The sequence below is a fragment of the Zootoca vivipara genome, chromosome 2 (genome assembly GCF_963506605.1).
Source record: "Zootoca vivipara chromosome 2, rZooViv1.1, whole genome shotgun sequence".
NCBI lineage: Eukaryota > Metazoa > Chordata > Lepidosauria > Squamata > Lacertidae > Zootoca > Zootoca vivipara.
In genome coordinates this window covers 107,518,794-107,535,001 of record NC_083277.1, presented here as the reverse complement: position 1 = coordinate 107,535,001, position 16,208 = coordinate 107,518,794, and the positions used below count along the sequence as shown (strand labels likewise).

Genomic DNA, 16,208 nt, shown 5'->3' with positions numbered 1-16,208 from the left:
TGGCTTAAATGACCCTCACGGTCCCTACAAACTCAAATTCCATGATACGCCGGCTCCCTCGACCAATAAAGCGAGATGAGTGCCACAATCCCAGTCGGTCACGACTGGACCTAATGGTCAGGGGTCTCTTTACTTTTAACCAGGAATGACTAGCTTGATTAGGGAGGCTATATTTAAGAATAGACCATTTCTTCTTAATGTTCTTGTGGTAGCATTGCCCCTCCTCAGTGTTCTCAACTTGCCCAAGCATGCAATTTCAAAAACACTGCTTCTATCACCAAAGAAAGGTTTTAGTGATTAAAGTGAACAAGCAACATCATACGCCCACTTGCGCAAGGCACATTCGAAAAAAATCATGACACTACATAAAGTGCAAAAGCAGATTTCCAAATGTAGCCGAGTTGCCTCTCCTGCTGGCTTACATTAAACATAGCAGCAAATGGATTTAGCGGTCAGTTGCTGCCGCCATTGAAACCTCCTGAGATTTGGTAGAAACTTCCTGCTGTGTAGGATTCAAGAGATGGCAATTGGCATCCAGGTAACTCAGCTAACGTCAAGGAAATTGCAAAAAGATTGTTATCGGTTGTAATGTCAGTGGGTCAAGGGCTTTGTATACCACAACCCAAACCTGTGCGTCACTTTTATTTACACAGGATATACAGGCAAAGGGGAACAAAAGCGAAGCATACAATTACTGATTAATTATAACGCCTTTGTTAAGAACAAGTGTCTTAAGGAAGGAGCAGCCAAATGTTTAAATGAGAGGGACATTCAAACACACTTTTAATAAGCACTTGAGACTTAAATTGAATGGAGGCAGCAAGCATCCTTTCCTGAGGTTAAACAAAGAACTGTTTCAGTTAACATAAACACAGAGGCAACACAACCCAGGATCTTAAAAATCTATGAAAATGGGTTTTTAAAAGAAACTGACATGATCTGAAGATAATATGGCAAGACTGTGGCCCAGAACAAACAATGGTGGATAAATCTTTTTAGTGAAGGGATTTAGAGGGGATGTAGGCTAGCTTAATGACCATAGGGTAAGGCTGTTTTGAAATTTTGGGGGTGCAATTAGGGAAACAGCTGCAAGATGTTTGCAGGGAGAAGCAGCAATTTGCCATATTGTACCGAAGTACAGTGGTACCTCTACTTATGAATAACTCTACTTACGAATGTTTCTACTTACGGAGTTCCATCCGCCATCTTGGATGCGGTTTAGATAGGATTTTTTCTACTTATGAATTTTCAGATAGGGTTGCTTCGACTTACAATTTTTTCCTCCCAATGCATTCCTATGGGATTTGACTTACAAATTTTTTCGACTTACGGATGTGCATTCGGAACGCATTAAATTCGTAAGTAGAGGTACCACTGTACTGGTGAAAACAGGTTGCTTCCCTTTAGAGGGGTTATCTGTGCATTCAAAAAAATTAGACTTTGCACCTGCATAGATATTTCTGAATTTTCTAGAGCTGGGCTAGTGGTTGTGATCTTCATCACAAAACTAAAGTCAGACTCTGTATATGAAATTGCATGGCTGTCTAGACTGGCCACAATCTTGATCAGGATGCATTCACCAAGAGGAAAGAGCAGCAGTGAAGCCTTTTGTGACCCAATTTAACAAGGACAATACAGATTTCCAAATTGCACAAAAAGTTTATTTGCATTCATCTAGTTACCGGTACATTTAAACTTGTAGGAGCTAGACTGGATTCAAAGTTTATTTTGGCGAGTTCAGTTCTTTTTCTTCTTCTTCTCCTCCTTAACCAAAACACTTTTCACTCTTAAAAAGAAACACATTAAAAAGACCACAAGAAATCATCATGAAGATAGCGGAATTAATTGGAGCTCGTTTCATAGTTTCTGACAAAAAACCAGAGCTTGTACACATTTCAGTGGTCTCAACAGTACTGCACTTGGACAGAATACAAGAACTCACAAAAAGTGAATATATTAAAGTCAGACACATCAGTTGAAACAAGAAAATAAGACGACAACAAAGACAACTGAGGCATTCAGATGTTCCAGGACCGTCACAGAAAATATTTTCTGTTTTGCTGTTTTGTTTGCATGCTGCTCAGAAGATAAGCGTGTTCTCCTCCTATCCAGGGATTCCAATATTCACATGAGATCTTTGTGTCAACTTCTCCATTCTCTTGCAATGATGCGGAACCGTACAATACTTACAAGAGAGGCACACAACAACCACTTTGTCAGAGCCAGATGCAAATCCTGGAGCCCTGAAGAATTTTGGAAATGTCCCTGGTGTGGGACAATTTTGTAGCCATCCACTAATACTGTGTGGAAGCCAAGCTTCCAACGCCCCACTTTAATCTGAGCATTCACCCCTTCTTGCAAATTGTATACAAGTGCACCCAATTCTAATATATGTAACAGCGCACCAGCAGATCTAGAAGAGGATTACATATTACCTTGGGGAGGAAGCTCCCATCCCCAGAGTACATATCTACTGGTCCGACAAGACAGAATATCCAGATAAAATCTGAAAAAGGCAACATGTTCCATTTTAGTTTTTAAAACACTGATATGAAAAAGAGCAAGTTAGAAAAAGAATAAATTCAATCTTAATATAAGACATTCATAATACAGTGGGACATGCTACAGTAACTGGACAGCAATAATCACAACGGAGATTCTAACATCTTGTTACTTAATACACAAGCTCTACAATCAAATTGCTACCACAGTTCATTGATCCAGATGCTAAAGAACAGCACATTTAAAGCCCAGTTTCGCTACCAAGTCCCTGACCGATGAGACCTATCTAGTTCTTCAAGCTTCCCTCCCTGAAAAGGCCATTTGGGTGTGTGATGAACCACTAACTATTAATACTCAAAAGTTTATAAACCGTTAATAGGATAAGTTTTAGAAAATGAGAGAAAGAGCAAGGTATTTGCTTCCCACAGTCTTCCACGGGGAGTCATTTGCCTGAACTTGAAATCCCGAACACACTTGTTAGGGAGAAAACCCCATTGAACACAATGAGATTTACTCCCAGGTTAATATGCACACGGATTGCTCTGTAAGCCTCATTATTTAAGCACCAGTCTCTTAGGCACCTCCCAAAATAACCAACGCTTTACGAGTAATTTCAATTTTTTTACTGTTAATTGCTAACCACCTGTATTACGAGAGCAAATTATTTCCAGAGTGCTTTCACATAAACACATGCATCTATGTCTAGAAATGGCACTGTGGGATGGGTTTTTGTGTATTAGTTAGCACTATTTGTCTTTTTAATAAATCCAAATAAAATAATTAAATTAACTGTGGAGGGTAGCAGGTTTTTAGGTAAGAGCTTGGCAGAGCCAATTTTGAAATTTCATAATGATCATTCACACACTTTTAATAAAAAGCTTTGGAAGAGGTATATAAGGTCAGGACAGTATGTGGAATGTAGTTGTTTTCTTGCAAAGTTTCACTGCAGCTGCAACTGCACAACAGCAGCTGCATATACTTTTAAAATTATTTTTAAAAAACATTTATATATAAAAAGTCGTATCAGTACAAGTGGTGGGCGGAGGAAGCTTAAACTTATCTCTCCATGATTTGCGTTTTATTAAATTGTTTGTGAAAAAGTGGTAGAAAGCAACTTAAAAAAAAGACTTAAGTATTTGCTGTTGCATCAACTTCCTCAATTCAAAAGTCATTTCAAAAAGTTTATGCAGTTTAAAAACCGAAGAAATTAAACCCATTAAATACATCTTTAAAAAAAGAAAAAGAATTTGTAAACATCAGGCCACCAACCATTTTTTACACTGTTTCCCCTGTTAATGTAGAATGGACTATTAATAATGCAGCATGGTGTTTTAAACCACAAACCAAAGTTAGGCATGCTTACACCCAATTGGCTTAAGTGCACTAAACTTTGTGTGCTGGATGGAGTGCAGCTTCTGCTTACCGACAGCAGATGCAATACAAAAGGGAAATGCTTCTGTGGAAACCCCAGCTGAAATTAATGGGCCTTGTACAGTGATTTTGCGCTATTCCCATTCACTCCAATAGGGGCTTCCACAGGACAAATGCTTGTGGGGACTGTGTGCCCAGCACTTGATATATGAACAGCGATTCAAGGACACATTTTTTGTCACTTCAGTTTCACAGTAAATGTGTTTGAAAAACTATCAAAGTCAGTGCATTCCCCCCCTGCAATATTTCCCCCACTTTCCCAGAATTTCTTTTTTTTTTACCCAAGTAATACTGAGTCGGAGGCATAGTGCAGCTCGAAGGTGTGCGTGTCTTGTGTATTTAATATCATAAGTGACGGATGATTTCTGCAGGACTTTTGTAAAGGTACTTCCAGATAGCGTAGTAATGAACTGCAGCAGCCGTGGCGACAAACAGATGCCAGATGGCGTGGGCAAATGGAATTATCCCATCGCTCTTGAAGAAGATCACTCCCATACAATAAATTAAGCCTCCCCAGGCAAGTTCTTGAAGTCCATCGGTGTTGTTCTGTGGATTAATAAAGGTGGGTTTTAAAAAGCACTTTTTGTGAAAGAATGAGGCTGGTCATAACATTCTACTCCCCCTACTGAGTGGTACAGTAGTATCACGCCTGTTGAGACTGTATACACAGACAAGCATTAGCTGTCAAACTATTAAGGAGTGTTAGAACAGAGTTGTTCCTGCAGGTTCAGGTGGAGTTGCCATGTAGTCCTGCATCCCGTTCCCACGGCAGCCGGCAAAAGACTTCTGGAAAGGCTACAAGCAGGGCTTGAACACAACAGCTTATCCCGCTATACCAGCAAACTGGTATTTCCTGGCATGCGGGCTTTGAACATGCAGGTTACATTTAGCTATCATGGCCTTTAGAAAAATTCCAGAAGAACTGGTCTTACCCACTTTTAAAACCCATCTAATCCAGGAACCATCATCTCACTTAGCAGTAGAAAATTCCACAAATGAATCCTGCACTGTGTAAAGTAATTTTGTTTGACTCTCCTAAATCTATTGCAAATTTCACTGGGTGACTCAAAGTCGTAATGCAGTGGAGATAGAAGCACCACTTTATCCAGTATCCACTGTATTAATTGAGGCTTATAAAGACTATTATGTTGTTCCTTGTCTTTGTTCTCTCTTCCTTCCCCCAAACCACGCCAAGATAATAAGATTCTATTGCTTTAACATTTTCTCTAAAAGGTGTGCCAACATTCTGACAGTGTTGTTGCCTTCATGCATCTTTTCCAACCTAGATATAAGATAAGATATCTTTATTGTCATTGTCCTCTTGCGGGAACAACGAAATTACTCGGTTGCTACATCCACTCAGATAAAGCATTCCGCATAATCCAAAATTACAAAACCTAATTAAAAACAGTAAATATAATACAAATAACAAGTAAAATAAGATGACTTCAAAGTCCAGGCTTTCCATTTAAGGCCAAAATCACTCTAGAGAAGAAACTGTTCCTGAGATGGCTCGTTCTTGCCTGCATAGTTCTATACCTCCATCCCGATGGCAGGAGCTGAAACAAATGGTGACCAGGGTGCGTTGGATCTCTTGATAAGTCTAGTGCTTTTCTATGGCACCTGGTGGTATAGATTTGTTCTAAGGTGGAGAGTGAGCAGCCAATAATGCTCTCTGCTGTTTTAATATACAGCAAAAAATATGCCCTTTTATATAGGGTAACCAGAGCAGTAGATAGTATTCAAAGTGCAGCTACATCAAAACTGTAGAGAAAGGCACTGCAATATTGGCAATTTCATCTTCTATTTTCTTACTAATCCCACTTGACACATAATTGTCAGCATAGACTCAGTTGCACTCACCATTAAACTATCTACCACTGTACCAAGACTCTTTTTCTGGGGAATCACAGTCAACTCAGATTGTATCAGTGCATATGCAAAGTTGAGATATATTGCTCTAATCTGTACCTTTAGTTATATCAAATATCACCTGCCAATTGGTTGACCATTCACTCAGGTTGAAGAGACCAAGTGTCAACTCTTCACATGCAAACATCTTTTCTATATCTATCTCTATTGCACCAGTTTGCTACCCTTCTTGGCTGCAGTTCCAGAAACATCTATTCTTAATCACATCCTTCTTATCCCAAGGCTTATAAGCCGAGCCAAACTGAAACCATTTCCAAAACGGTAGCTGTGTTAGTCCAAATAATATTCCGTACACAAATGTAATGGCAGTTTAATTGAATGGATATGCGAAAGTGAAATTAATTGCATCCACTTTGCGTATCTGACCAACTAAGAGTAATTTATCAATACACTGCTTAAAAGCCAATGAAAAAACATTGCACAATGCTCCATCAAACAAGAAACCATTTCAATCTGCTAAGAGCACAAGAGTGGCCTTGCTGGTTTATCTAGGCTCTAGCAGTACAGTCATACCTTGGTTGTCGAACGCCCTAGAACGCGTATGTTCTGGCTCCCAAACGCTGCAAACCCAGAAATGATTGTTCCAGTTTGCAAACGTTATTTTGGAACCCGAACGCCTGACGGGGCTTCTGCAGCTTCCGAATGGCTGCCGGAGCTTCCTGCAGCCAATCAAAAGCTGCAATTTGGTTTTCAAACATTTTGGAAGACTTCCAGAACGGATTCCGTTCGACTTCCAAGGTATGACCGTATATCCCAAATTCCATTGCCTTTACTGACAATACTGCATATGTAGGCCAACACTGTTAATCTATCAACATTTTGATGGTGCCATATATAATCATTCTATGTTAAACAGGATGCCTTAAGTTGGTGCCTGCTTCACTGGAGGATATATTTGCCAGCAGTGGTGGAATGGAGCCATGGTGTTATCCTCCCTACACCAATGTTGCTGTAGCTTACCTAGGAGGGTCTAGGGCAAGGTTGGGGCTGCATGAATGCGCCCACATCTGATTGGTTCTGCCAGGGCATCCATGCGACCCCAACCTCACTGCTGCTAGTTGGCTCCATCCAGGTAAATTGCAGAGATACTGGGGTTGGGATGGCAGCTCCACTTCCACCACAGTGGGTGCTGCTACTGGTGTTGTTTTTAGAGTTTTTTTAAAAAAAAATGGAGGGGAAAAGAAAAGGTTAGGCAACAGAAACACAGCAAAGATCTAAATCAGGGACGTCCAACTTCCAAGAGACTGCGATCTACTCACAGTATTAAAAAACACTTGCAGTGATCTGCCCATTGTCATTGGAGGATGGACCAGAGTTGTTGAGCTTTTTTTTGGGAAGGCCAAAGCTGTTTTTTTGGGGGGGAGAGATCAACCTGGGATGTGGCAATCTACCTGGGGCACCCCCATGATCTACCAGAAGTATTAATAATAGCTCCTAAGATTTAGATTTTAAAATTTAGCAAGCATACTTACCATGGAGGTCACGACTAGAGCAGGAGAAAAGCCCATTGCTAGGTAGAAGAAGAGCTCCACAATTTTATACCTACAAAAATAAAGTAAGTCTACAACCAAGCAAAAGAAACATGCATTCCTACCTAAAAAAGACAGTAGTTCTCACTTGCATACATTTATCTCTCTCAGCAATAAATTGCCAATTTTAGTGGCACATCTTTTGTTATACCCTCTACTGCATTGGGCTTCCACAGAATGGAAACAATTTTTTGGGTTCAGCATTCCATTATCTGGAAAAACAAATGTCTAACACATATCGAAAAGGAAGGCTTTATCCTTTGAGGGCCCAGTGTGTCCCTGCATCGGAAAGATATCCTCCAGAGAAAACAGATCTTTCGAGCAGCCGAAAGAAAAAAAGCTGGGAGATGGGACGAGGCAATTTGGGTGATGTGGAAAGGAGCAGGGGCATAGTTAAAAGAATCTGCTTTCCTCTTGTTGATGTGGCTAAAAATTTAACACCTATTAATCTTGCTAGAAAATGATAAATATCAAATATCAGAAGCAGACATTTTGTCTCCACTCGGTGGAATGGAAGATGGATTGCACCCAGAGTTTCTATTTCTTTGATAGAAATCCAGGTTCTTTTCACCCACTCATATTGAATTATTTATCAAAAAGAAATCTCACAAGTGAAAGGGAGTAATTTTCTACACTCTAGTGATGTGCCTGGTGCCAGCATGTAATAAGACTGCCTGGCTATTAATTCAGCCTTTTCAGTCTGTGTTTCTCAAAAGAGATAAGAGAATACACTTATGTTAAAATTGTTTTGTTTTTCTTTAAATTAAAATAAGCAAGATGACTACAGTATCTGTTCCAATTTTTCTTACATGGAAACACCACGTATAAAATAAATACACAAAGAAGAGGTGTCACTCTAAATGTAGAATGTTCCTTCACAAGTCACGATACCCTTCCATTTATGTATTTTTGCTATTTTCAAAATCGTAAGTTAAATACACATATTAGAGTTCTGTGCCGACAACGTTTTAACCATGGTTCAGAAATCAGAAGCAAGCTTATGGGGATAAGGGTTCCAGTCCTTCTCTCTTCTACCCTGCTTCAACATTATGCCTGATCATTGTTAAACTCAGTTAACCATGTCCTACCTCCACTTATGGGAATGCTGGATTTCCAGCTCACAATGTTGGCCTTAACTTGAACTGGTCCCAGTTCCAAAAACCAGGACTAATATTTACATCTGCACAGACTCCAGGTCTACATCAATTCAAATACAAGTTACAATGTTGTCTTACTTCTCATGGTAGAGAAACACATAAGTGGCTCCACCAGCAGCCATCAACCAGATAAACCATCGCATATGGGAGGCCAAAGGTCCAAGCTCACGAAGATTTAACCTAAAAAAATATATTAAGGTGACAAATGAAATGCAGAACTGATGGCAGATCAAATCAAAGACAATTTCCCACATGAAGATATAACGAAAGGATTGAAACTACTCAGACAGTGAGATACTCATTTCTACAACATACAATTTATGAAGTTATTTTTTTCGAATTACGGTAGTTCAGTAAATTTAAAATCTTGATGTGTGCAAAGATGCTATCTATGGAATTTTTACATTTTACAGCAAATATTTCATTTTAACCATCAGCTTGACAGCAAACAATAGTTTTTTATTTTTTTTACTCTTGACACTTGAGGTGGCTTACAACAACTTTAAAGAATTTACTAATTAAAGAATTTAAAACAACTTTAAAGAATTTACTGCAACCATTATGCCCTCAGATATCCCACTGGTGCCTCCCCTGCACCCCAGTTTCTAGGTGTTTTTGTCCCTTTTGGGGTTGTTTGCTGGGTTGCTCTTTTTTGCGGCCGGGGGGGGGGGGGGGGATACTGCCTGCTTTTTGTTTAGTTTTATTTGCTGTGGAGTGTCATAGGCTTTTTGTTTGTGTGGTGGCAGGGTTGGGTCCTGAGTATTGCCAGTTTTTCTTGTGTGAAACGGGTAATTTGTGGTGCCCACAACAATTGCTTTGATTTTCAAATGTGCCCCAGGCCCCAAAAGGCTGGGTCCCCCTACTGTAAGAAATACAAGTGAGTAACTCCCCACATGATATAAATCCTATTAAGATCACTGGTGTTTTGGGAGAGCAGAACTGAAAAGCAGTATCAATTACTATAGTCATATATGAAACATCCTGGCCCCTGTACATATGCAACACACTGTTTTCCATGCAGTTACCAAGAATGCGGTTGATGACTAAGGAGAAGCCTCCTCATGTATGCACGTTGTTCTTGAGGGATCAGACCAGCTTTGTCAAAAATGCAAAGCCCTTATTTATTAAATGGAAAAAGGATTTCACTGCCCTGATTCTAACTCTTAGCAGATTAGGCCATGAGCAATTAGTCAACCAATCGATTAAGTGGAAGCTGTCACAGATAATATGCCATCACCATTTTGTCCTATCGGTAAGTATACATTTTTAATCCTTACCATGGTGCATAGGATGCTGCAATGAAGATATAGATCATCACTCTGTCACACATATGAAAGCAGTGCTCCATTGTCCTAAATGGAAAGGCAAACAAGGGAACAGATCACTTAAAAAAAATCGGTATGTTACTAGAAACATTACCCATTATGAAACATTATTCTAAAAAAATCTAAAAGCAGGATGGTAGGAACGCCATAGAGTTCCATTTCTCAGGAACAGGTAGCCCTAAATCTTAGTTTTACTGAAGGTATTTTGCTGTTCACCTAAGGCTAAAGAAGCCAATCCCAATCCCAATATATCACATGACAGATATGTAGGTAGATACTGTAGATAAGTCAGACAGACAGACAAACAAACAAACAGACAGACAGACACTTAGAAAGTCAGGGAACCCTGTGCAAATACAGTTTGAAGAAGTACAAAAACAATGTGTGGGAGAGGAAGGAAGGGATGCACTACCTGCTGCTGCATTACCTGTGCTGAAGCAGCACAGGTAGTGCATCCCTTCCTTCCTTCCTCTCCTGTACCTGTGCAGCAGATTGGATACAGATGCCTTAAATAAATGTTTTATGGTCTGTGGCTAGACTGTAAAAGTAGCAGCACAACGACAAATCTTTTCCATCTTGTGTATTTCACTATTCTACTCTGAAACTTTATACACGTAACATTTTTAAGACCAATAATGCAATGGAATGGAATCCTCAAGCAGGAAAACTCTTATTACCCAGAGTGACTACAGTAAATCATTCCAACCTCCTTCGGACACGGAGGGTTTTATCCAATACCAGAGGCGGCATTCCATTCCTGCAACAAGACTTCTTCTCCCTGTGTGCCCTTCTCCTCTGCTCCAACTCTCTGGAGTAGTTTTTGAGGGTGCACGCAGGGCTGCAAGGGGTGGGAGAGGAAGTTCGGCTGCCCAAGCAGATGTCTGTTGCATGAGCAGAACGGCAGTGATGGGTGCAACACGGATAAACCACAACCTAAATTAGAAGCAGCAAGTTGTGTGCAAAGCAGCAGGAATGAACCCCAAATGAATACTTGATTTATACCTTAAATGACTCTTTTTCCAGGAAATTATATGAAACACTGTGGAAACGATGAACAGTGCACAGAGACCAATCCCATACATCCATGCTGTTATCTTTTCCCATCGATCATCAGAGAGCCTATGGAGCAGGGCACTACCCACAATGGCTGGAACAATGAGAAACTAGAAAAACAACAAAACATGTTTATTTGCTAGTCTACCAATCCTCACTTAACATTCTACTTGCTATGCCTAGGCCTCAATCACCTACTATCTACCCTTTGCTTCAAAGAGGAGTAAAAAGAAACAGTGGTTTTTATAAGTTGTCCATTATACCCAGGTTTGTTACAATTGAAAAGACATTGTTATTTCTGTCTTTATCATGGAAAAGAGAGACATCTCTACATCAGAGACATCAGTAAGACTTTTCAGAATTTGCTTAGGCTGAAGGTCACAGAACTGCTGTGTCACCCATCCAGCCCATCCCAACGCTGTGCCAAAATGTCAGATGGTATATTGTATCTAGGATTAAAATATGCTGAAAGTAACACTTTGTTAAAGTTAACTGTGCAAGCAAAAACCTCAAAGTGCTTAGAGATGGACTAACACAAATACAGACACACTGATGTATAAATAATGTCCTGATTTACTCCCCGTTCTTTAAAACACTCAAACAGCAACTTGTTATACAAGTCAACCTCAATGCTACTTCCAAGGTTAACAGCAGCTGCAGCAATTCAAATTTCAAAATAATGAAAGCTACTAAAATAGGAAGTGGAAATGGAGAAACTGCATGACTGGGATAAGGAAGGCCAGTGCCCTTCAAGTTGCAGATTTTACAGAAGACATTTATATTATGAAACCAGGGTTCTTCTTCTGCTATCCCTTTGTGTTTCATTTTAATCAGAAGCCTTTTCAATAATCAAAGAAAATTTTCTAGCCTTATTACTGAAGGCTGGAATTTTTACAAGTTCTCCAGACAAACCTACTCACTCATTAGGTACTTAAATTGTTTCTACTTTTTTAAATTACAGCTAGGAATTTATTCTAAGGAAAATTATGAACCAAGGCTTGACCCTTAGAAATACCACCAAGTTTTCAGTTTAAGAGGGAGCTTGGAAAGTAATGATGGATGCGGTGTTAAAAGTCTGAGCTACAAATCAGGAAGTCCTCGTCTCAATTTCTCCTCTACTGTGAACTTGGTTTACGAACTTAATCCGTTCCAGAAGTCCGTTCTTAAACCAAGGCGTGCTTTCCCACAGCAGCAGGGGACTCAATTTACACTCAACAGGAAGCGGAACATGTTCTGCTTCCAAGGAACAGTTCACAAACCAAAACACCTACTTCCGGGTTTGCAGCGTTCATAATCCAAGCTGTTTATAAACTAAGCTGTTCTTAAACTAAGGTACCACTGTATTTGCATTTTACTGATGTCTGTGGCTCACTGGAAACTATTGACAAACATAATCAAGGCTGTATTATGAATAAACCACACATTTCACCATGAGCTGGCAAAGAATGAATCAATGCTACTAAACAAAACACAAAACAAAACAAAACACAAAACTCAGACAAAGTAGATACAACAATCAAAAGACAGAGTTCTTTCTGGCAATAATTTAATCATTACCTTTATCCTGAAAGCAGAATGAACTAGAACTTTTAAATAGCATACCGCAAAACATAAGCAAAAATCTATGGCAGTGTTTCTCAACCTTTTTTGGGCAAAGGCACACTTGTTTCATGAAAAAAATCATGAGGCACACCACCATTAGAAAATGTTTTAAAAAATTAACTCTGTGCCTATATTGACTATATATAAAGTAATTCTCCCACGGCACACCAGGCAACATCTCGCGGCACACTAGTGTGCCGCGGAACAGTGGTTGAGAAACACTGATCTATGGTATGTTGTGTGCAACAATTAAAGCAGCCTAGTTTGAAACATTAATCAGAGTTTTGTTCAGCAGAAAGCCTGGAGAGAAATAAATAATTCCATTTTAGGGATTGGATAGGAAAGCTTTATAAGAATTTGTGCTTTTTCTTTTTTAGGCCACAGATTACTAACAGTATGCATGGGCTGCAAGACTAGTAAATATTTTGTTTGTGGGACAATACCTTAGGCAGCCTTAGAAGTCACTTTGAGATGGAACATATGCTTCAATTTAAAACACTGCTGCTGTCTTATTTTTTAAAGAGTGTCAAAACATTTTTGAAATAAATCTCTCTAGATCCTCCAAAGTGGGAGAAAAATCTTTAAGCAATTATTAGTTTAGGGAAAGTAGATCCTCATGAGGCTTTAGCGAACTGTTGATTCCTAAACATGGAGCAGAATGGGAAAAGATTGTACTGTATGTGTTATGTATGAGTGAGTGAATGAATGAATGAATGAGCAATAAATGGAATGCGTGGACTCTGCTGTTGTATGAGTGATCGCCAAAGAAGAAGAAGACCAGAAGATTTACTTATTGCAGCAGTCTCAACTGTATTAACGTCAGTTCAGCAGTATTAGCCTGTATTCAAACTATGAATAAAACAAAATCTTACACAGATGGGAAATAAAATTACTTTTGTTTGTGCTGCCAATAGATCAATTTACTTACCGCATGAGTGTAACAGTTAGCAGCATGCTCATAGCAGGTAGGTTTGTAACGGCTATTTGCTGGAGCTGGGTGGTTCATGAATCTGTTGAGACAAGCAAGGCATACAGCTGATGCAAACTTAAAAGGCTGTAGAAGAACAAGCTCAGAATGCTCAGCAATAGCAGTTTGTGACCTAGACCAAGGTTAACTTGGAGGTGAAGAAATGTAATGCATCATTTGGAAGCATTGTGCTCCACACTTTTTCCTACAGTACAAAAGGCAGCAGTATTTTCTTTACTCGTGACAAGAAAAGCAAGTCAGATTTTGTCATCAAGGGACCTACTTCTCAATTAGCTGCCTACGTGAATTACGAATAAAATTAAAATCTCATCATACACATCACATCCTCCAGCCACAGGCATCATATAAAGTTTTTGTAAGCCCTAGGACTTCAACGGACTACCACAAGCCTTTATTTATTCATATACCACCATGGACTTATTTTGGTTTACAAAAATGGAATGGATGAAAGAGAACAATGACTAAATGCAGTTGCAGATACTTTATCTTAGTTTCCACAAATGGGGAGGAGAGAGACACATACAGAGGTGTTCTTCTCACAAGCATATGAGAAACTGGTTTCATCTGTTGTCTTGGTATCACACCACCAACAAACGCTTTTACAGTTACCAGTAACTTTTATTACCAGCATACAACTGGGCCAAACACACCAATTGTCCAATTGTCAACTGACTTTCAGCAAGTGCTGGAAACCTACAGATACTTTTGAAACTACTAAGCAGGTCATTCTGTTTTTATGAATCCAATAAGGATACTTTAAAAAGTAACACCCCAAATGATAAAATTAAGAAATTATGTGTGGCACTTACAACACCACGATGATCAGGATACATTGAAGCTCTCATACCATAACTTTCCTTTTTTTAAAAAAATTGCACAACTCTGAAAGTATTTATCAAACAAAGTGCTCCAACAGTGTTTTTGCTCAGTCTGGTTTTATGACTTCTGCTGCCACCATTAGGGCTGGAAGAAAGACCTGCTTCCTGTTGCAAGGCCCATTTCCACCTGGCCTAGGGGGCAGGGCCCAGACTCACCCTGAATACCTAAAGGGCTTCTGGGAGGCCGGAGGGACATTGCTGGAACAACTCTTGGGTTGGGGCAACTGGCTAAAACATTTTAAGTGGTTCTAATTTTGGGTCCTCTGTTTGTTTTTGTTGGGTTGGTTAAATGATTAGTTGGGGTTGGCAGATATTTTAATTTGGGCATAACTGTAAGCTGTTTATTATTGTTGTTGTTACTATTGATTTATTGGTTTGCTTGTTGCTTGTATGTGACATTTTGTTTTTTACTGCTAGAGATTTTGTTGTGTTTTTATATTATGTTGTAAGCCACCCAGAAAGGCTGGGGAAACCCACCCAGATGGGCAGGGTATAAATTTTAAAAATATATTATTATTATTATTAATTATTATTATTATTATTATTATTATTATTAGACAAACTGGAGTAGTCCGGCAAGATTACCCCACAGCAACCATAGTGAAGTGCAGTGTTTAAGAGACCTCACTTGCTCCTAGCCCCTTTTTTCATGTTAACATGTAATTTATAACTATCTCCTGAACATACACACTAACTTTAATTCTAATATATCACTCACCAGTGCATATATTACGTTATGATCTTAAAATCTATTTTGTTTTATTCATGGTCCCTTTCAAAAATAGACATAGGATAAAACTATGGTTTGTACACAAAATGTAGAAAGCTGTCCTGATATGCACACCAGCTTCCATTCTGATGTTTTCAATCTTCAAGGGAGATGCCACATTGAACATTCAATATAGTGCCCTTCAAAACCTGTACAAGGGTTGAGATCTGAAACTGAAATACCCAACTTGTTTCGGATGTATGCAGCCCATTCCATTCCACTCCTGCAAAATTCCATGGAGTTAAAGGTAAAGGTACCCCTGACCATTAGGTCCAGTTGTGACCTACTCTGGGGTTGCGGCGCTCATCTCGCGTTATTGGCTGAGGGAGCTGGCGTACAGCTTCCAGGTCATGTGGCCAGCATGTCAAAGCTGCTTCCGGCGAACCAGAGCAGCACACGGAAACGCCGTTTACCTTCCCGCTGTAGCAGTACCTATTTATCTACTTGACTACTTGCAACTGTGCAAATAAGCAAACAGACTAGTTAAACCCCAAAGCCTCACTTTACATGGACTACTGGAAAGTACATCTTGCTTAACCCAATGGGATTTATCTCAAATAAATACACTGAGGCTCATGTAGAAGGTTTGTAGACTGAAATTGTACAAATGTTTCTAACTACAGACTTCAGTATTGCTGCCTGTCCTACTGTGGCTATGCAAATACCATTTGCTATGAACAGGAATAACTTTGCATCTGAATATAAAATTTTATGCAGATCTCTCCATTGTTTCTAGGTTATCTTTTTTCTGTTTCTCGGTGCCCCTGTCTGCATAATATGCAAATACTATTTTCCTACCTTACTGGGTGACCAAATAATTACAAGCTTCATAATACATACTACAGTAGTTGCATATACTAGTAAGCCAAAGTCTATATATCTTTATTTACTCCCAAAACATGCATAAAATTTTGTGCTAATCTCTATAAACAACTATGGTGCTAGTAAATGGATAGCTGTTTGCACTAAAGTTGTTTGCTTTCAAAAATTATATTGTCACAGTGTGGATAATAAAATTATATTGTCACAGTGTGGATAATAC

At 39.3% G+C, this 16,208-nt stretch overlaps 1 protein-coding gene across 2 annotated transcripts in view; it reads right to left on the bottom strand.

Moving 5' to 3' along the window:
* Positions 1–1,639: 1,639 nt before the first annotated feature.
* MMD (monocyte to macrophage differentiation associated) overlaps positions 1,640–16,208 on the bottom strand; it is a 28,119-nt gene continuing 13,550 nt past the window's right edge. For both annotated transcript variants that reach the window (XM_060272005.1, XM_060272006.1), the window contains exons 2-7: positions 13,460–13,541; positions 10,879–11,039; positions 9,829–9,903; positions 8,630–8,731; positions 7,338–7,407; positions 1,640–4,479 (exon numbers count right to left, since the gene is read on the bottom strand). In XM_060272005.1, coding sequence (XP_060127988.1) covers positions 4,279–4,479; positions 7,338–7,407; positions 8,630–8,731; positions 9,829–9,903; positions 10,879–11,039; positions 13,460–13,541 — 691 coding nt within the window. In that variant the 3' untranslated portion in view covers positions 1,640–4,278. The remainder of the gene's footprint in view (positions 4,480–7,337; positions 7,408–8,629; positions 8,732–9,828; positions 9,904–10,878; positions 11,040–13,459; positions 13,542–16,208) is intronic.